The 22,016-nt window shown below is 35.8% G+C and overlaps 2 protein-coding genes across 3 annotated transcripts in view; both read right to left on the minus strand.

Annotated features, from left to right (window-relative positions):
* Positions 1–3,347: 3,347 nt before the first annotated feature.
* LOC105046813 (uncharacterized) lies at positions 3,348–5,042 on the minus strand. Its single transcript, XM_010925536.4, has 3 exons — positions 4,662–5,042; positions 4,455–4,584; positions 3,348–4,297 (listed from the first exon to the last, which is right to left on the minus strand). The coding sequence occupies exons 1-3, from the start codon at positions 4,789–4,791 to the stop codon at positions 3,574–3,576; spliced, it is 984 nt and encodes a 327-aa protein (XP_010923838.1). The 5' UTR covers positions 4,792–5,042; the 3' UTR covers positions 3,348–3,573.
* Positions 5,043–8,778: 3,736 nt separating this feature from the next.
* LOC105046814 (peptide-N(4)-(N-acetyl-beta-glucosaminyl)asparagine amidase) overlaps positions 8,779–22,016 on the minus strand; it is a 37,101-nt gene continuing 23,863 nt past the window's right edge. The window contains exons 16-17 of one of the 2 annotated variants that reach the window (XM_010925538.4): positions 9,199–9,330; positions 8,779–9,123 (exon numbers count right to left, since the gene is read on the minus strand). In XM_010925538.4, the coding sequence (XP_010923840.1) occupies positions 9,039–9,123; positions 9,199–9,330 (217 nt within the window). In that variant the 3' untranslated portion in view covers positions 8,779–9,038. The remainder of the gene's footprint in view (positions 9,124–9,198; positions 9,331–22,016) is intronic. The other variant, XR_832340.4, reaches the window with a different exon arrangement.

The following is a 22,016-nucleotide window of genomic DNA, read 5'->3' on the forward strand; positions in this document are numbered from 1 at the left end:
AAATAGCCATCCATTTGTTTGTCAGAACTTGGAATTTGATCATTGGTGGTACCACATGAAACTTGGAGTGGTCTAGCCACATCTTTGGAAATTTCTTTTGCAGCCTGTTCTAATTAAGGCAAAAAATGGAGGTTATGTTAGTTTGACTTGCATCTCTGGTTTGTTCCTGGTTAGGCCGGAAAATTAGGGTGAGATTGTGGCCATTTTGGAGACAAGTAATACATTCTAATGCTTGAGAAGCCTGCCTTGTTTTGAGGATGCCCAGGAGTGTTTGCTCTCCATGTGTAGAGAATAGTGTAAACAATATTCTTTAATTTGCTTGCTGGAGTTTTATTTTGCATGTGAGAAAAGCCAAAAAGAAACAAAAGGAGGCACCGTGATGGCATTCAACTTTTAAATGTCTATGATCGATATCATAAACGAGGGCTTTAAAAGTTTTCTTTAGTTGGCTTGAGAAGGTTTGTTATGACTAATATTGCAAGTTTGAGGAATTCTCCAAGTTTTCAAAAGCAAGAAGAAATTGGAAGAGCTTTTCTTTCCTATACTTTTAATAGTTGCCTTGTTATTAAATATCAGGATGTTCATTGTTGTTGAACATAATAGGCTAGCTAAAACTACTAGCTTTTGATAAACTCTAATCTACATTTCTATGTGATACTCATACAATTCACGTGTGGCTCTAATATCTCATACTACTTTGAGTGAAAGAACAATTTTCTTGTTAACTTTGATGGATTATTTAATCTTTTCAAATAAGCACTAATATTGCTTTGATGTGCAACTTGTAAACCTTATAATCTTTTTGTAACTAACCCTGTATTTCATTGAGGTCATAAGAGAGAGGTTAGATGGTCCTCATCCACTATTTGATTCAAAAAAATCTTTAAAAGGACGAATGAAAGGAGAGATTGCCCATTCACTCGAGTTCACTAATTTGCATCATCTGATATTTAGAAGATGCAAGAAATGATGGAAAGATCATGCGAGGGATGGGTTTCTATGTTGATAAAATTATCCCAATTAATTTTTTGACAAAATCATAAAATTTTTATATTTTTTATTTATTTTATTTATATATCTTTTATTTTATCTATACTATAAACTTATAGTATTAAATTTTATTACTAATCATTTTAAATTTAGTGCATAATTTCTAAAATTATAAGTAAACAAGTAGAATTATCTTCTATTTTTCTATCTATATTCACTATTTTTAGTTAAATATTTATATATAATTAATTTACTATTAAATTAAATTATAAGTTAAATAGTTATTTATATAATTAATATATAAGAAAATAAATTCATATATAATTAATTTATTAAATTAAAATTAAATATGTATAAGTTATAAAAATTATATGTTTATATAGTGCTCTATTTTTTTAGTATAAATAAGTATTATAAATTGATAATAATAATACTTCCATCAAAGGATAGTATAGTAAACTATAATATAAATACCACCTATCCTACTTTTCTTTCTCATATACAAAACTGAAGAATAGATCATTTCCATCCATCTTGTTATGTTTCACCAAATATACAGGAAGATAGATGAAGGACCCATCTATCCTCTTCCTCATCTATCATTCTTTTCCTATCCATCCTTCATACCAAATAGAAGGTCAATAAAGATCTCTAAAATAAATTGAGACCTATACTTAGAAGAAATAAATTATAATTGCAAGACAGAATGTGAGAATTCTCATTAAGGACAAAACATTTGACACATATATTTAGCCTTATATATATATATATATAAACTATTGTATTTTTACATGAAAATGATAAAATAAGAAGATAGACTTGGCCATCTGGAAGATTAACTACAAGATGTTAAATTATTGAGAATATCTTGAATCACTCTTGATTGCTTCCTTAGCAAAATGATTCTCACTTTTTTGATAAGTGATTTGACCAAGGTTTATTCAACTATTCATGAATTTTATGATGCATCTAATAATTATGGTGACCATTTTAATAAAATCTTTTATTGAGATTATAATGAGGCTAATTGTGGACTATGGCGATATTAATTATTTTTGCTATAGTTTGTTGTGCTCACATTTCTCATGCTTGTCGTCATGTTAATAAATAGTTAAATATTTCAAAACTTGCCCTCTTTATTGCTATTCTTCTAATTGTTAGTCTTCTGAGTTCTTCCATAACTTTTATTGAATTTTCAATAAAAATTTTCTCACAGTTCTGAATCATTACCTCTAGCTGACAGTGAAAGAAATATTATTTGATAAAGTGGACATAGCATAAGAGAGACTGCAACTTTATGTAGTTGGGAAGAATAAATGAGAGCATAACCCAAGGAAGGTTACTCATCGTGCTGGTCAAATAATTGTTAGCATGCATCATTTGAGTAAATTATACTAAATCTTTTAAACAAATAGATAGACTTGCTGAGAACTCTAAATGAGGAGCAGTAATTTGAAAGTAATAAGAACTTTACATGAAATTGTATGATTATCTTTTTTTTGTTTTTTCTGGTCAACAATAAAAGACTGTTAGACAGAGATTTCCTATCTAGCTATTTATTGGTATAGGAAGCCTTCGTATAGGTGACACTTAAATTAAGGAAATCATATTATCTAGAAGACAAAAAAAAATATATGACGACCTAATAAATCTTAAACATGATGGCATAGTTAATGCCTTTTTGTCTACCATGATATACTATTTCATTAAAATGAAGAATTTGCGAACAAGAAGGGGAAAAAATAGTAGAAGGAATTATTTTGTGTCTGAGGGAAAACTCTACACGTATTAGCAATAGGGAGAGTCAAAAAACCGTTCAGCTGTTGCCTTCTGTTGGAAAATAAACACAACTTAAACTCAGCTTTCAAGAATGCACTTCCTTGAAGTCATTTCAAAAGCTTTCAAACTTATATTCAACCAAACATGCCTTGAACAAGAAAATGCCTATGTCAAATTATACTGTAAAAAAGAATGATATGCACGTCTCGTTTTAACATTTACTTCTTTAAATACCTTCTCTCCGTGGCTATATTGTCCATGTTAAGTAAATAGACTGGTTAACAGTTATGACCTTTTAGTGAGAAGAGTAATGCTTCTAAATTTGTTATTATTATCATTGAGAAAAAGCTCTCAGCCAAGAATTTGTTCTTCCAGCTCGAAAGATAAGCAATATACCTTGAGGAAGAGGAAAAAGAATAGTATCTGCAATGCTACTTTGATGCCATGAATGTTCTGTGCCCGTACAAAAGGTCTGTTGTTTAGTTGAAGAAATTTGGAACGACATGCATGCAGAGACAAGCGGATAACACAGACAAGAAATAAAAAGTAACAAGCTGAACTTTCATCAATAACATTAATGCATGGAATGGAAGAAAATTAATGTGAGAACTTGGAATTGATCAAGTCCATGGAAAGTACTACTCATGAACATTTAGGGGGGACATCAGGCAACTTCAAAAGATGCTTTGCAATGGAATGCACTTCCTGATCACCTCTCCAATTGTTATTTCTGGCTCAAACTGCCTCATCCTGCCTGTCTTGCAGCTAAAATTAAAAAAAGAAAAAGTAGAAGAGAGAGGAGACCTAGCAATCCCACTGCAGTTGCTCAATTGAGCTCCCACCGCAAAAGATTCCAGAAGGCATTAGTGCAGATTCCATGAGCTCGATATCGAAGGTGGAACTGTTGTAGGAGCTCTCCATCTCTAGCCCCTTCTCCTCATTGGGCCCATCGAAGTCCATCTTGCACGCCAGTGGTTGCGCTTGGCCTTGCCCTTGTTGGAATTCTACCTCATTTTGCCTTGGGGCTTCCAGTGGCTCAACAGTACTAGCCCACATGCAATCATCCATAAATCCAGGCTGATGGAATGAAGAAGAGGACATGTTTGTCTGATCTAAAGAAGAAGAACCATGGGTGAAGTCTATTGAAGTGTGGCAATTTTGATCTTTGAAGCTCATCAAGACGTTGGCATCTTGGTATTGGAAGGTGGAGATAGGTATTGTCTCATGCAAGGGAAGAGTGGGTGGGGGAGGTACTGTGACCAAAGGAGGGTTCATGTCCATTGGGGTTGCTGTCTCAAAGCTCTTATTGGGGGAACTGATAGTGAAGGGTGTGGTTGATGAGTGGGGGTGGTGGAACTGAGAGATGTTCGCTGAATTGATGCTATTATTAGGGCGAGCAGTGGGGATTAGGTTGTGGGTCTTGGGATCCAAACCCTGGGCAATCAGTTTCTTCTTTATGCATGAATTCCAGAAGTTCTTCACCTCATTGTCTGTCCTCCCAGGAAGATGCTTCGCTATCTGAGCCCACCTGAATGGATCAAGGCACACAAAGTACTCATGAAGGAGGGTAGACACGCAATTTGAAATGAGATTTGGCAAGGAAAAAATAGAACTAAAAAAAGTCCATGGTGTTTGGCTATGAACATGCATGCAGGTTCTTCTGCAAGGTTAGGGTATTGTTGGACCTGTTGCCTAGAATCCTGTGCACATCTATGATGATCCTTTCTTCTTGTGCTGAGAAGGACCCCCTCTTGAGGTCAGGTCTCAGGTAATTGATCCACCTCAGCCTGCAGCTCTTTCCACACCTCTGCAGGCCTGAAATCCCAAATCAAGGAGACTATGTGTGAGAGAGAGAGATAGAGAGAGAGAGAGAGAGAGAGAGAGAGAGAGACCTGCTTGTTTTGGGACAGAGCTCCAGCAGCCATGGCCATGGGTAGTGATGTATTTGACGAGTTTCTCATCTTCCTCAGGAGACCACAGGCCTCTCTTGACCTTCTGCTTGCTGCAGCAGTGGTGACCCATTGCCAGGACTGGAACTGCCCCTCTTTTTGCACTCCTACACTAAATATAGATCTAACCCCCACACCAAGTATGCTGACAAAGGTCACCATGCATGGACGGACATGAGCATGTTATACATGGTGGTTAGATGGGCATGGACCACGTCCATGAGAGAAAAAGGAAGAAACTTGGGAAATTGCTTGGTTTTTACTCATGGAGGACCCGGCCCTCATGAATGCTCACTTGTGTTGCATCCAGGGCCTTTCCTTTGCCATTACCTGTGACTTGATTGCCCAAATTTCTTATTCAACACATCCTATTATAATAATAAGTACAAAGAAAAAAAAGAGAGATCCTTCAGGAAGCAGCATTCTTGAAATATAAGAAGGATAATTCATACAAATCTTGTGTTGGAATCGATCAATGTCAGCTTGGGTAGATGAGTGAGCAGTTGTGTCGGTGGAAGACCGTATCTACGAGCCAGTCAGCTCGATTATGCTAGTAGTTGGTTTATGTGATCAAGTATGGTTGGTATAAATCGATCGTTCATAACCAATTGAAAAGTGATTTGCTTACTTGAAGTCTTCTTAATGAGTGCAAGCATATGCATGAGCACCCAATACAGACTCAAATTCAACAGACTTCTAGTAGTCCCAATTCTAAGTTACATCAAATCCAGCTGGCAAAACAAGTAAACGATGAGGAATGCAAATTATGAGAATCGCTTCAGTGGTGGTGACTAAAGTTCCAAACAAGTATTTTACACCAGTAATTCTAGCTAGTTGCTGATATATATATATATATATATATGCACTTAAATGGCTTGTACGTACGCATACATGCATTAGCGTTCTCATTATGGATATTATTTTTTCCTGCTCTTCTTGAGTTCAGCCATATTTGCTTTACAATACTGAAAAAGAAAGAAAACTCAATACTTCATCAACACATGTATGAAGACCACAGGGTGTAGAAAAGGGAGTAATGTTCTCATGGCATTCATGCATACATATACAAACAAAACAAACAAGAGAGAGAGAGAGAGAGAGATCAAATGAGGAATGATATGACTTTCTTGAGGAGGATCTAATAATGTACTGTCGAGGTTACCCCACCACACGATTTCTTGCATCCAAGTTCAGAGTGCAGGCAGGGCAGCAACTCTCAATCGCATACAAATTCTAGTGGTTTAGGCCCGGTGAAGTGGGTTTTCCTCTCGCGGAGCCCACTTTTCTTATTTCTTTTTCTCATTGCGATGGTCTTGAAAACAAATCAAATAATCTCATTCGTGGTTGCATCTCTTTCCTTCACTCAACGGTTGCTTGTCATTGTCTATTTCTTGGTGTCAACGTTGTGACGGATGATTGGGTGTTCCCTTTTCTTTTACTTTTCTCATCCGTGTCTTCTTTTGCTTTCCCTTTTTATTCCTCTGTGGCACTGCAGTGCGTTGGCTGAGTGGTCCAAGAAATCAAATCACGTCGAAAGGCAGCAGCGGTGGGCGTGGACATATTTCGTAATCAATTGTGTGAAGCAGGTGTGCAGCTTTTTATAAAATAATCCTTTTCGTCTTCACTGCATACAAGTTAAGGTGGCCACACTGGTCCCAGCCGCGGGTGATAGCTTCCAAGCCTAAAGGCTTTTATCGCTCACGCTTGTTTGTTAGCATATTTCTTCAGATCTACTTTCTCAGCAATTTTTATTGACAAACTTCTTTATGTTTCTGAATTATACAGCTTGATATATCAATTGGCAGCTTCACAAACATGACCAGAAGTATGATCGAAAGCACGACAAGTCGAACAAGCATCAAGATTGGTGATATGATTATAACGAATGCACTAGAATTATTATAATGAATCTGATTATATGTGAGCTCCCAGTACTCCTAAGACTTGTTTGGGAATGCACTAGAATGGATAATTAGATCCAAACCACAGCCATCGTCGCATGCGTTGCATGGCGCTTGCAAAATCCTTCACGTACTGGTAGGCTTGAATATGAGGAGAGGGGAGTTTGTCCCAAGGCCGGACAAATACATCTATTCATCCAAGGATAGGTTACGCTGGTGCTACTTGGAATATATAGTTCGACAGTTCAAGAGTAACATCAGTTAGTGGAGATCTTCCTGGGCCATCAAAAATAAAATGCTGTGCTTCGATATTACTTGTGCAAGTGGATAAATGTACGATAAGTTAATACACTATTTCTATTCTCCCTCTTAAACAATGAGAGTTTAACAAGCCCGGATACGTTGAACAGAAGAATATAACTGTACAGTAACAAATTTTATGTGGTCGACTTATTTGCTCATTAGACTGCTTCAAGATTTGTATGAACTAATTGTCTTATGAGATTTCCTCCCAAAGCCATTTATCTAGCTCTTGCATTCCACATGAAAGAAATGATGACACTTTCAGATTGCCTCTCGGTAAGCGTGGAATCTTCAGTGCTTCTTGCTAAGTGGAATTTTCAAGGTGCCAAGGTTTCGACAGCACCGACATTCCCAAATATCGGACTCGTTCAAAATTTTATTTCCTCTCATAAGAGAATTAGCAGCTGTTGTTCATTCACATCAGGCCTCAACTGAATTTTTATTTGACAGTCATATAATTGCAGTCATGGCTCATGAATTGATGGCTGTCATTACTGCTTATAACAAGAAATAATGAAGAACAAGCATCTCCACGTAATGACATCACTGTTAATAAAAAAAACAATCTTGTTCTTCCAGCCGACACTAAGATTTGAATTCAGAAATATTACTTTATTTGAAAAAAACAGAGAAAATGTTATACGTAAGCGTTATATATATCACATAAGAGCAGGACATGGGATAATGGCTAGACAACAGCCGTTATTTTAAAAACCTTTATGCGTGCGCACTGCAGGGCACCAGAACTGCTACAACCACTATCATAACATTTTAAGGTGCAATTGATTCATCGCTAGAATCAGAAGGGATTAAAATGAGAATCAAATGGCCATATCCCCCTCGCGCTTGATCCATGATCGAAATCAATGTCGGAGTTGGATTTAAGTACTAGAAGAAAGTAGGAACAATTTTTAAAAATTTGAGGGATGTTCATTCTCCTCCAGAATCAGAATAGAAATAAGACTCTCCCTAAACAAATAGCAAGAATAGGAGCCACTCGTTCCCATTCCTATTTCAAAATCGAACACCCAATCTCTATTTCAAAATCCAACTCGCCCAACACCCCCCACCCAAATATGATGTTATAACTTGGATCCGTTGGCTGTTCACTGATTTATAGGGCTCACAGGCTGAAACAAAGAAAAGGAAAACTTAAACATAATAAAAAACACAAAGCTGATGATGAAGATCAAGTCATGGTACCACCATTTTGATTGACGGGATCAATTAAACTTGTAGGATCAGTATTAATTTTAATGAACAGCTCATCATGTTGAAGTTGGCTCGCCACCATGCATGCTGACCGACAAGATTTATAAAATTGCAGAACCAGGAGCAACATCGGAAAGCTCTGAGAGAAATGCATCGTAAACGCAGCATTTGATAAAAGCCAGTTCAATGCAGCTGTTTTGCAGCGGTAAGACCATACACTGGGTCCTGACTTGGTGTCTTGTGGTGTGAACTTGAAGGACCCCAGGGATGTTTCAAATGGATCCTTGCATACCAAAACATCAGATACCTTTATCTCTGAAAAAATTACTTTTATCCTGTCTCCGTCATGCATATAGTTTATCTGACCTAATTGCAATGATCAAGCAAAGAAATGTGATACGATTGGTAGCAAAGCAATATAGTCATCTCATCAAAATCTACAGAGTGCTAGATGGCCACAATAATGTCTATGGATGCGGGCACGCAGCAACACACACACACACAGGTCGGAAAACCAAATTATGAAAGAAAACAATCTCAGAGTGCATGTGTGTGTACGTATGACATGAGGGATGGTGGAACCAGTAGAATTCTTAAGGAAAAGAACATGCAAATAGCACCACCGAATCAGCAAGATATCAAAATACTTGAAATGACAATGGAATTTCAATCACCAAATAATATTATCTGCGAGTTAGTTGAGGCTTTAAAGAAATCATTCATAAAAATGTTATTAACCGGAATCATACAGGTGAAAGAGGGATAGCATCTTTAAATTACACCTGCAAGTTCAGCACCCAAACTCAGCGGTGGGTTGACTTATTCTGACATCCAGTTCCAACGAGCTTTACAAGCCAACCAGAGCTGCATGCACTTGAATATTCATGTGTAGAATTAAGGAAAACTAACTGGATTTTCCATACAGGTCGATGCTACCTATCTGAAACCTTGAAGTTGCTTCAGGATCTTTGACCACCAGAAAATGGAATCTGGCAATCCAATGTTTGATATAAATTAATCTGAAATATGTATTATTAAAAGAACATTATGCCGATCGATTTTACCTGAATGCATTACACGTGCGCCTTGTGCCTACCCTAAATGTTTTGCGCTGGAAACGCTTTTCAAATGTCTGAGAGCTCCGTTTGTCTAAGATGCTCCAACTAGAGCCTCCATCATCACTTCCTTCAACAATCCTGCAAAGCACAATACCAATGCACATTAATGCAGAGTATTTGTCCTCTGGAAGTGTGCATGAGCTCTGTAATTTGTGTGGATATTTGTTAGCTTTCAACATATGAAGGCTATTATGATTTACTGTCATTATGGGACTTTTTGCTAATTGATCTTCATTGTTTTGTGATAATTTGATTGCCTTTAGGATGATGTACAAATCTGAGACCTTAAGCAACTCCCTAATGGACTATCTTTATTCGAGTCTTTGTTTTGTGTGATATTACACCAGAGACTCTGCAAATCTAAAGAAATGAGTCAGAATATCTGCACCTAACCAGCTTTAAATGGAAGAACCGACCAATAAACAGCTAAACAATTAGATTCAATGAGTAGATACTGTCATGAAGCATCACATATTTTGGTTAGCATTTTATATTATATTATTTTTATCTGTTATCTTACATTTTGTTTTTGAACCTTGCTCCAAAAGTGTAAACAATAAAAATTCACCTGCAGTAACTTCCTTTCTAGCTAGGGTTTGTCCAGATGAATACATGCACATTTCATGATAGGATGATGAAGCCGGAGAAAAGCAATAAAATCTCACATGGTCAAAAAAGATTGACTTCTGAACAGCATCCAGATCATAGAAATTACACAATATTTAAATAATGTTTTGCACTTTGTTGCTATGTTATTCTGGCCTGTCAATGACATTCATTTGCAGCGCATGGACAGAAGATGAATCAGAAAAAGACAACTAAAGGTTAGCCAAAACATGAAACCAAATTTAATAGAACTTAATGGTTCAACTCAAATCCAATGTCATTCAAAGGAGCATAGTGAAACTTTATCAGCCTTGCCCCACAAGTTGACCAAAAAAACCACTATAATTAAGTCACTAAAATTCACCAAAAGTGATTATGGTTAAAAGTTTGCCCCAACAGAGATGTATTAAATGCTTGTTAAATTGTACAAGCATATAGAAACATCTAGATTGAGTTGTTGACCACACAGAATTATATAATGCTTGGTTTGTATCTTATTTGCACATAAAGTTACAAACAAGTATAATTGAAAGGAATAAAAAGATTGTGATTAATTTGCAACTTATGAGATCTAATTTTAAATATATAAGGTTAAAACATCTCTTCACCTATAAGACATGGTACTACTAGAAGCATGAAATACATGATGCACATTTGCAAAATAATAACAACTCCAATGTATTGTCATTACCTCATAACTATGTTCCCTTTTATAAATTCATGTTTTCATGGAGAAACTCAATGCATCCTAAACTCAACTCAACTAGACCTTAATCACAAACTAGTAGGGTTGGCTACATGAATCCTTTTCCTCCATTCCGTTTGATTTAGGGCCATATTTTCTGCAAGATATTGAGATATCAAGTCCTTCCCTGCACTTGATTTTTGGTCTAACCATGGTTGGCCGTACTGCCCCAAACCACCCGGTTCAAGGCATACCAAACCAAACCGATAGAGAACCGAGATGGAAGTCAAACTGAATTTATAGCATCATTAAGGTAAATAAAAATGACAACTGCAAGGTCTTTAGACACTCAAATGACGAGAGATTTTTTTTTTTGATTTATTTCATCTATTCCAATGACAAGAACAAAGGAGGGACACACATTACACCATGATTTGAATCAAAAAAGATATTTTAAGAAATGACAGATCTATTCACTCTATCAATGACTGAACTGGGTTTGGTGTATCATAGGTCTTTTCATTTTGCTGCTCTCAGCATCTGAATGTGTACCTTTCAATAGCTAGTCTAGAAGCCCTACACATGATTGCATTCCTATTATAAAATTTCTCATAAAATCCAGAAGCTGTCAGCTTGAAAAATAGGCTGAACCACTCTATTCGAGCTAACCACTCAATTTGAGCTCGAATAGAGTAGTTCATCTTGATTCAACCATTCTGAGTACATTTTGAGCCGGTTCCCACCTTTAATAATAGAGGTGGGAGGCTGAGAGAGCCTCCTGTGTCTTCTCAATGTCCCCCTCTCCATTTTTTTTAACTTGCAAAAAAAAAAAAGAAAAGGGCTGATGTTTGCAGATCTCAGCTCATCCTTCTTCCTCTTTCTTTTTGACACTGAAATCGAACAAAAATTGAGAAAAGAGAGATCATGCCAAAATTTTGGATTTTGACATAATTTCATGATATGTTATACATCTACGGACAATCTATATAATGCCACTGAAATCATAATTTTTAGATAACTCTATAATTTTTAAAATAAAAATTTTTTGAATTACAATAAAATAATATTAATAATAATAAAATACACCAAAAGTAGTGGAATGTCGTGGATGTACATGCTAGTCTCTATCAAAATTTGGTACTAATTTATTTAAGTTTGGGCATAATCATTCATGTAGAGACATAGGCTTAAGTTTGAATAAATTTCAAAAGTATGTGGCATTTTGTGCATATTCATGGACTAACAAAAATATATACGGCATCCCTTATAGAGTTCTATACTGATCCGACCCAAATTAATTTTCTGAATATTTTATATCTAAATATTATTTTTTAAGTTAAAATTTATTAAAAAATAAATAAATAATATAAAAAATTAGCATTATGTATTGATAATTCAGATGTATTTTGTGAAGTAGAAAAAAAAATTTTTTTGGATTACAATGAAAATTTATTATTTCTTAAATAATTAATTAAATAACATAATATGAGATAAAAAGAAATCTAGCATCTCTGGTAGTGTTCTAAGTTATTATGAATTAAAATAAATTTTTGATATTTTTTAATTAAATCTAAATTTATTATATAAAAATCAATTAAAAATATTTAATGAAATCTAAAAATTATTTAGAATTTGTATTACATATAGATACCACAGAATTATTTTTTGTACTAATTTGGTGATTTTTAACTATAATATAAGTTTACTAATTTTTAAATAATTATTTGGGTAATTATGAATGGATATAAAAATGTTTGACATATGTTCAGCAAACTTATGAGAATAGATCCAAAAAGGAAGAAGCCAAAGCATGATATTGATTGGGATCATACTTCATGCTCTCGCTGGCACTACTGGAGGTGCAAGTGATACAACACAGAGTTCAATGAAGAGAGAACCAAATTGAAGCAGCATCTGACCTGTGATTACCTCGATGCCCTGCTTGCTCAAAAAGCCCGCAAGAAAGCCCACCAACTTATGAAGAAGAATTTTAGTGATTTCAAAACTTCAGAGCAAAGAATAGCTAAGAATGCATAAGTCAAACATCGAGTAACAAAGCTTCTGTCATACCACTCCAAGGATTTGGGGGGCTATGAGGCATCGGTTTTGGATGATGAGGTGCAAATTCAAACAGCCATTCAAGTGAGATTGAATAACTAGTGGCAAGTTAATGAGATTATCAGGCATAGGACTCAATTTGGACCCTTATAACATGAGTCAAGCTCTAGTCCCAGAGCCAACATGGCAGATTTAGGCTTCAGAAGCACCTTCTTAGTCAAAAAAGTTGTCGACAAAAGCAGCAACCATAGAGCATCTATGCTTGGGATCTTTGGCAGCAAGAAAGAGAAGATGTTTAGAGAGATACTTTATGGAGCCACCATTATGATTTAGATTCAACGACGTTTGCCAACAAAGATTTGAAGCAGCAAAGGACTGACACTATGTTGTCAAGGATAGGAAGAAGGACGTGAAAAGCTATAGCATCTTGTTACACTTCAACCACATCCCTATACCTGCAGCAGACAACAAATACGACGGGTTTGCCATCGCCTCCATCTAGAGAATTGGTCATGATGTAGATCCTCTAGAACCAAAAGATATATATAGTGAGCTATTGGACAATAATAAGGTGTAGCCTCCTACCAAATCAAATAAGACATCTATAGTTTGACTCTCATGTGATGGTTGGATGGATCCTAGCAGATAGAACATCATCAATTTTCTGCAACATTATGACATGAAGATTTTTTTTTTCCATACATCAATAGATGCTTTGTAATAGGTGCATGATCCTCATTACATCCTCAAATTGGTGGAGGTTATTGACCATATGAGGCAGTAGAATGTCGTGCAGGTAGTCATGTATAATGAGCCACAACATAAGGCCATTGAGAGATTCTGATGGAGAGAGGGCCACATAATTTTGAACCCTATGTCCTATATGCTACATTGATCTAATATTGATGGACATCAGGGGGATTCACAGAGTGAAGCAGGTCGTCGAGAGAACCCAATTCATTACAAATTCATATGTAATCACACATGATCACCAGCTTTGATGAGGAAGAACATAAGGGCTAAGATATTAAGACCAAAAGTCACCTGTTTGCTACAAATTACCTTGCACTTGATTAAATAATCAAGAGAAAAGCAGGCCTTCATCAGATGTTCATCAATGCTAAGTGGCAAAAGAGTGGATATGCACAGATATGGCATTGAAGAAAATCACATGGAGGGCTTGGTCACGAGTTAGCAGCTTTGATAAGGAGCTGGGAGAATTGTAAAGGCTATCAAGCCATTGTATAGAGTGCTGAGAGCCATAGACAACAAGAGTTACCCCTAGATGGGCTTCCTCTACCACATGATGATGGTCTCTAGACCAAGATCAGGCAAGCCAACCCAAAGCATGCACAAAAGTATATTGACATTATCGGGCAGAGATGGAATTATCAGATGGGGATAGGTTTAATCTAGCTGGTAATGTTCATTCAATAATTTGTTGATCATATACTTATTTAAATATTATACTAAATCAATTGCAAAATATATTGACAGCCTACTACCTAAACCAAAGTTCCAGTATAGCATCCCTAGAATAAGTATGGATGAGAAACTTCTAGCCATCCTGCACAATGTCATTTATAAGATGGAGCCTAATCTAGAAGTTGCTGCCCAATGTTTGGAAGAGGTAAGTAGCATACCGGATCATTACTTTGTCAGCTTGTCTAAATCATTGATAAGTCAAATTGATGTCATATTCTATGTATTTTTTCCACAGACAAAAATGTTAAAGGAAGGTTCTCATAGCTTCGGAGACAAGCCAGCTATGGTAAGCCAAGAACGCACAAGTCCAGATATTTTGAGACATCAAGTATAATTGCTCCATAGATGTTTTGTAAGTAGCAGTGTCTAATATGTAAATTTCTTGAATGCATTTGCAGCCAAATGGTGGTCACACTTTGATGGGTCATCCAAGAGCCTTAAGCGGCTACTAATTCATATCTTCTTGTAGATAGTCTCCTCTAGTGGTTGTGTGTACAACAGATCTACCTTTGCCCTCATCCATAGCAAATAGAAGAACCATCTTACACAAGCACCTAAATGACCTTGTATATATTCATTACAACCTACGTCTGAGATTGAAATGCATTGAAAAGAAAGTGGAGCTAAAGTACAATGATCAACTTCACAATATCTCGTGTATGATGACAAGAATCCAATGATTGTTTAGCTTGAGAGCCAACAACAACAGCTAGAGCTAGATGAACTAGGATTGCCTCCTTGACCAGCCAGTTTCATACCTAAGGAGACTAGGGTGGATGCAAAATAGTTGTAAAACGGCATATACCATGCTCACATCCATCAAACCAGCCATAGGGGTCAAGAGCAGCTAATCATCGTAGGGCTCCAACGCTAAGATATCCTCCCAATAATTTGATTGAGAGATGCTAAGAAGACACCACCACAGTGCCTTGAGTCAAGATGAAGGGCATAGTCGATCCTTCCAATAGAACCAGGCAAAGAAAGGCATCTAAGGAAAGAAAGAAGCTAGTCAAACCAGCCAAAAAGAAAAAGGAAAGACAGCTGCAAATCCATCAGAGAGAGTTGAGTTTGTTCACTCAAATTCCAAGACTAGACCATCCCATGATAGTAAGCGATGATGACAACTTGAGCAGTGATGCATCTAGTGGCCAGTATGGCAAAACAATTTGTAACTTATAATCCTAGGGTGGTCCTCAATTCATCAAGTGAATATCAGTTCACTCATACCACATAGGATAGGGATCACGATGTACGATCAGGTACAACCCACAAAAATATCATCACATACAAAAGAAGCCTCTTGAGGTCATTCGGGACATGACACTACCACTGTAGATGACCTAGCATGTGGAGTAAGGTCTCTGAACATATCTGGATCCAAGTCATATACTGATCCTATTCCACATAGGCAAGCTATAACCCATAAGGATATGGTTCGTTTGGGACATCCTATTTAATTGAGTAGTATCACTCATAGCCTCAAGCATCTTGAGATCATATTTTGTTGCTGACATCTCCAGATGGTTAAGCCAATATCGAATAGATAACTTCTTAGAAGGTAGCTATCTCGGGTGCATAGATTATTACTGCTCTTAGGACAGCTATACAACGGGCACAGATTATGGAAATATACAGATACAAGACTATACCATGATGCTCTTGGAATTTTGGTCTACTGTGCTAGGCCTAGACTACATCGTGATCCCAATGTCTATAAGAGATCAACACCACAAGATTTTAGATGCCAGTGCATATTTTGTACTGTAAGTACATTGAATGGACTCCAATTGCTATGTTATATTGTATCTATATTTACTTTAAATGTATTAATCGATCCACTTCAATTCTGTTTCATGATAAAAGCGACATCAAAATAACAATATAATTACAAATCAGCCAACCATAATTATTAAAACTATAACTAGAAACAAAAATTTTCAAAAATAAGAAAAATTGAAAAAGTAAAAGAATAAAGATAATGGCATACCGGTCAAATGACCTATATGTAGCCCATATCGTGTGTCAGCATGATACCATATTGATGGTCAACCAATACGACTCCCAGTACTGGTTCGGCGAACATTAGGCCTAACTCTATCCCTCTTTCATTCTATATGCATCAAATCACTCCCTAATATTAGTGCATCCATCGGTCAATGTTGTACACGTTCGAACCATCTAAGTCACCCTTATCTCAATTTATCCTTAATTAATGCTCTCTCTCCCATTTTATGAATAACTTCATTTCTTATCCTATCTTTTCTAGCATTATCATGCATCCATCTCAATATTCAAATTTAACCATACTAATCTTATGCACATGTTTTCTAGCTGCCCAAAATTCTATACCATAAAAAAAGCCAATCACATGACTGCCTTAAATAATTTTTCCTTTAACTTAGCAGGTATCTTATGATGACATAATATTCAAGTTGCATTTCTCTATTTTATCCAGTCTACTTTAATTCTATTTAATAGCATCCTCTTTTTTATATAAATAATCGATCCTAAATATAGAAAATGATTATTCTTAGAAGCTTCATGATTCTCAATTTTTACTATCTTCATCCCCGTCTCTAATTTTACTAGAACTTTTTTCCATGTATTCCATCTTAGTCTTATTTAACATAAAATCTTTGAATTCTAATTCACTCTACAATTCCAATTTAAAAATAATGCTGAACATTAGTTTCATCCACTAAGACTACATCATCACTAACAACATGCACCAAGAATATTGTCTTGGATATATCTAGTAAGCATATCCATAACTACAGCAAAAAGGTAAGATTTAGAGCACATCCTTGGTATAAACCCATTATCATTTGAAACTTACTAGTATTACCACCAATAGTTCTCACACTAGTAACTGCTCCATCACAAATATCCTTGTGACATTAATATATCTAATGAAACCCCTATCTTTTCTAACACCCCACAATGAGACTTTTCTAGAGAGTAGAGACTATCACATACCTTCTCTAATTCAATAAAAACCACATAAAGATCTTGCTTTTTCTCTATACTTCTCCATTAACTTCCAAAAGATAAAATAACTTCCACAATTAACCTTACTGGCATCAAACCAAATTGGTTCTCAAATACTTGCGTCCAATCTGTGCTCAATCACCCTCTCCCATTTTTTTATAATATGGCTCATGAGTTCAATACCACAATAGTTAAAATAATTGTGAATATCATCTTTATTCTTATAAATAGATGCTATACTGCTCTTCATTTATCAAATATTTTCTTGATCTTTCAAATTTTATTAAACAAATTACTTAACCAATCTACTCCAAGATTACCTAAACACTTCCAAACCTCAATAGAGATTCCGCTAGTCCAACCACTTTTCCTATTTTCATATTTTTAAGCCTCCTTTACCACAAATATTTAATTCTACATGCATACTTAATATTTTTGTCCTTAATGGAACTAGTAAAGCATCCCAATCATCAACATGACTTCCATTGAATAGCTTATTAGAATAACTTTTCCATGTTTCTTTAATCTTATCCTCAACCAAAATTTTTTAATCTTCATCTTTGATGCATTTAATCTGAATCAAGTCTCTAGTTTTCCTTTCTCTATCTTGCAATCTAACAGATACCTTTCTCCCCATCCTTAGTTTCTAAATTATAATTTAACTCTTCATATGTGTTGAATCTTGCTTCCCGTAACAGCTTCCTATCTAACTTCTTAGCCACCTTATGGCTTTCATATACTTCTCTATTCCTATATTTAGGTAACCTTCTATAGAACTCTCTTTTAGTTTTAACCACCAATTGAACTTTCTCATTTCACCATTAAATTTTCTTATTGGATGGCCCTTTTTTCCTTGATTCTCCTAATACCTTTATAACTATTTTCTTAATATTGTCAGCCAAGTTACATCATACTACACCGAACCAGATGGTAGCATATCATACTGTACAAGCTCGGTACCAATACATGGTACAGGGACATACCGGTACTCAATATGCCAAACTGGCCTACCACACTAGATGTACCAACATAGTGATAGGGTGGCACCGATACAGAACTTGATATAGAGATGATGTACCTTGTTGTCAGCCATCTCTTTGCACATGGCATCAAATATTCTATCTGGTCCGTGTTTTCCTTCCTTCAACATTTTATCCTTCTCTTCCATTTCCTAATACTCATTTAAAACCGCCAATCTTTGTTAGGTAATTAAACTCTTACTCAATATAACCTTACACATAAGTCGATCATTTCAAGCAAGGAAGAAATCTATTTGATACTAGTACAATGCACACTTTTAAGGTTATCAAGCGAGTTAGCTAAGTTTCTTCAAAGGTACAATACATCCTATCCATGTGATTATAATTAAAGGAGTTTAATTTGACTTCCTCTATCTGTATCCACTTGTTGCAAAGTAACCTCTTAACCTTATCCTAAACCTTAAAGAAGGCATCATGTTATTCTAAAATCTAATATAATATTCATATCACCGCCACTAATAGGTAATCTAGTATCCTAAAAATGGCATTTGCATGAAGTATCCAAAAACATAGATAACATGAAAAGAATTTTACTAGTGATGTAATCTATTAGATTAGCCAACCATGCATATGCAAGTATGCAGTTAATAATTGGTTCACACAAGTTCATAACTATCCATGCATGCTGGCACAAGCCTAAACAACCTGATTTTGCCACATCAACCGGTTGGATCATAAGAGTAACTGGCCAACACAAAGTGGGAGGGGGTCCTCTGTCCATATTCTCCTTACAAAAATAGGGGGCCAATGCTCCAGATAAACCAGAAATTTGAGCCTACTTAGCATAGTATGAGTTGCAACAAGCTAGTGCAACTTAAGTTGAGCCATATAGCACCTATTGGTGTGGCATTAACTAATTTTGAGTAGCTTATATTGTTCCTGTCTGTATTCTAACACCTATGCAAGAAGAGAAAATACTCAACTTTCTCGACTCAACGAAGCCTTAATCCCAAACTAGTTGGGGTCGGATACATGGATCATTTTCCACCACTCCCCTTGGTTTAGGGCTATGCAAGAAGAGAATAAGTGAAGATAAAGAAACTGAGACATTGACAAAAGAGAAGAAATATGCAACATCACAAAAAAAAAAAAAAAACCAAAATAATTTTGGTAGGGTAAATGCTTGTATACTCATTTATAAGCCTATGTTTCATGAAAACAAAAACAAAAAAAAAAAAAAAATCATGTACAATTGCTTCTCTTTTTCAGAGAAAGAAGTTTTATAAGGGCAACTTTCATTTCACATAGTACAGCATGAAAGTATGTTTAACCTAACAAATGTATGGCTGCAGTTTTCCAATCATCTTCTATTTTTCATTTTTTTTATCATGTGGCTCATCATGCAAAAATTAATTTTTCAAAAAATTTAATAGGGTATTTTATTTGAATCACAATGGTACCGGATCTAAACCAAATTTTTAGTTTCTAAACAAGCTTTCATGTAAAATATATGATATTCCAAATGTCTAGAATTTCAGTGACCTTTTAATTGGATAATAAGGCTTTTTTCAGTTTTCCTTGATTCATGTTTGTCATTTAATTTTTTTCCATTATTCTACTAGCCACATTATTTTTTTGGTTGGCTTAGCACATTCAAATCAGTTCCCAGCATTACGATCATTTAGCTAAGGGATGACAGACACATCCTTCATAAGAATTAACTAATCTTTAATATAATGGAGATGAAACATATGATATTTCTTATTAAATTAAATTACAAGGCTCGAGACCAATTTGGATAAAGCTACAAGAATAATGTGGATAAGGTTCACGCCTAGATGGACTGCCATTTTATGTTTAGTCCTTGTTGACTAATTTTTCTTTACCCACTCTTTGACTTTATGGCACAATGGTAACATTGCTCCACTGCGACCTGAGTATCAAGGGTTCAAAACAAGGAAACAAACTCTCCACAAATAGGGGTTAAGGCTGCAAACATCTGACCCTCCCCAAATGCCACAACAGTGAGACTTATGCACTAGTACACCTTTTTTTGCATATTTAATCTCTCTCTCTCTCTCTCTGTATGAATGTAAATTATGATCATAAATGTATATAAAACATGGATAATTGTGTCAAGAAACAAGCCTAACTATGTATAGGACTGGAAATGGGCATGTGCTAGGCTGGCTTCAGGTCAACCCTTATGCCTGGCATGAGATTGTCCGGATCGGGCTTAGCCCAAATGATAGGGCCTGAAAAAATTTCAGGTTGGCTCAAGCCAATGATTGACTTGTCCCTAGGTCTGTCCATCATGAAGCCCACGACTGGAACTTGGCCCAATCCCAGCCCAAATTCATTATTAGGATCATTTGGCAAGATTTTCAAGTCGAGCCAAGCATTTTGGACCAGTTGGACCAAGAATTTCAGGTCAATCAGCCAATTTGCAACATGCATAGCCTTTTGGCCCAAATGGGCTTATTTGGTAAAGCCTAATTGGCATTCAAGCCAAAACTTGTGTCAAGCTAAAGACAGGAATTGGAAAGAAATTTCAAACCCAAGCCCAGCATAAAACCCAAAAACTTTTCAAGCCGGACGTGGGCAGGTGTGTGGCTTGGCCCAGCCTGGCATGATTCCAGCCCTATGTGCATGCACTAGAAGTGCAAACTGTATTAAGAGCTAAAACAACATACCGCAGTCAAACAACAAACTGGATGTTAAGCTCCCTCATAATAATTCAAGGCATTGTAGTAGCTATCTAAGACATAATTTTCACTGCATATCCAATCGTAAGCCTACGATATATAGCAGAAATCTCAAACCCGTATAATATTGTGCTGTGGTCACAGAAAGAGAATATTGGGCAACATCAATGATTTAACAACTCTAGAATGTTAAATTTATGGCACAAATTTAAAATAAGAAGAATGAATTCAAATAAAATAAAAAGTGCAGGGCAAACTGTGAAAGTTGACAAAATTATCGTTGAAGATCTATTCTTTCTTCAAGCATTTTTTACAATAGCAGTTCTCATTCTTCCCTGCTCAAATAGAAAACAATAGTATTGAAAACCATTGCTTCATGAATAGATTCACCTACAAAAGAAATGATACGTCCATTCTTTTCCTCTTTTCCTTTTTTCTTTTTTTCAATGGTTAGCAAACTACAGGTCCTTTAACTGGGTTTTTAGCCATAGATTAGTGCCTTCTAGCAACCAGCATTCAGAGACTAAAACCATCAAGAACAAGAATGAATGGAACATCAACAGGAGAAGCATGAGGATTCGATGGTGATCATGATGGTAGATGCAAAACAATGGAATTGTATGCTATTCTTTTTCCTCATTATATGGAGTTATTGGTTTTACTATTTGGAAATCATGGATCTACTTTTTGTTCTTAATCTCATCATCTTCTAGATTTAACTTTTGTTATTTGGTTATGGGAGGAGATGATACTAGGAACAAGCACGACTAGAAAAAAAAGAGGTTGCATTTCACAACTTCTAGATTCCTTCTCTCTTAATTCAAGAAACTAAAAATAATATACAGATAGGTGTCCACATCAAGGTTTGGAAAACCAAGTGCACCGTGGTATATACCACCTGGTACGGTCAATGCTGAGTGCCATACTACCCCATATTGGCAAACCATGAATAGAAATGGTGGTGTATCACAATACATACCCTGCTGGTATGTGACTAGTAGGCCCCTGCACTACAGCACTTCAAACCTTCTACATGTACTTACAAAATATGTAAATATGCTGGGATAAGAGGAAAGACGACAACTCCATTTAATCACGAAGTATGGAAATAAAATTTCTAATTTTCTACCTAGGATGAGTAAATTACCTTATCTTTGGACAGTTTTAGAAATTTGCAACTGCCATGCTTATTATTTCTCAAATCCTAATTTACATAGTGTTAAATATAGGCGTAATATTCCAACAAAGATTTGTACA

The sequence above is a fragment of the Elaeis guineensis genome, chromosome 6 (genome assembly GCF_000442705.2).
Source record: "Elaeis guineensis isolate ETL-2024a chromosome 6, EG11, whole genome shotgun sequence".
Lineage (NCBI taxonomy): Eukaryota > Viridiplantae > Streptophyta > Magnoliopsida > Arecales > Arecaceae > Elaeis > Elaeis guineensis.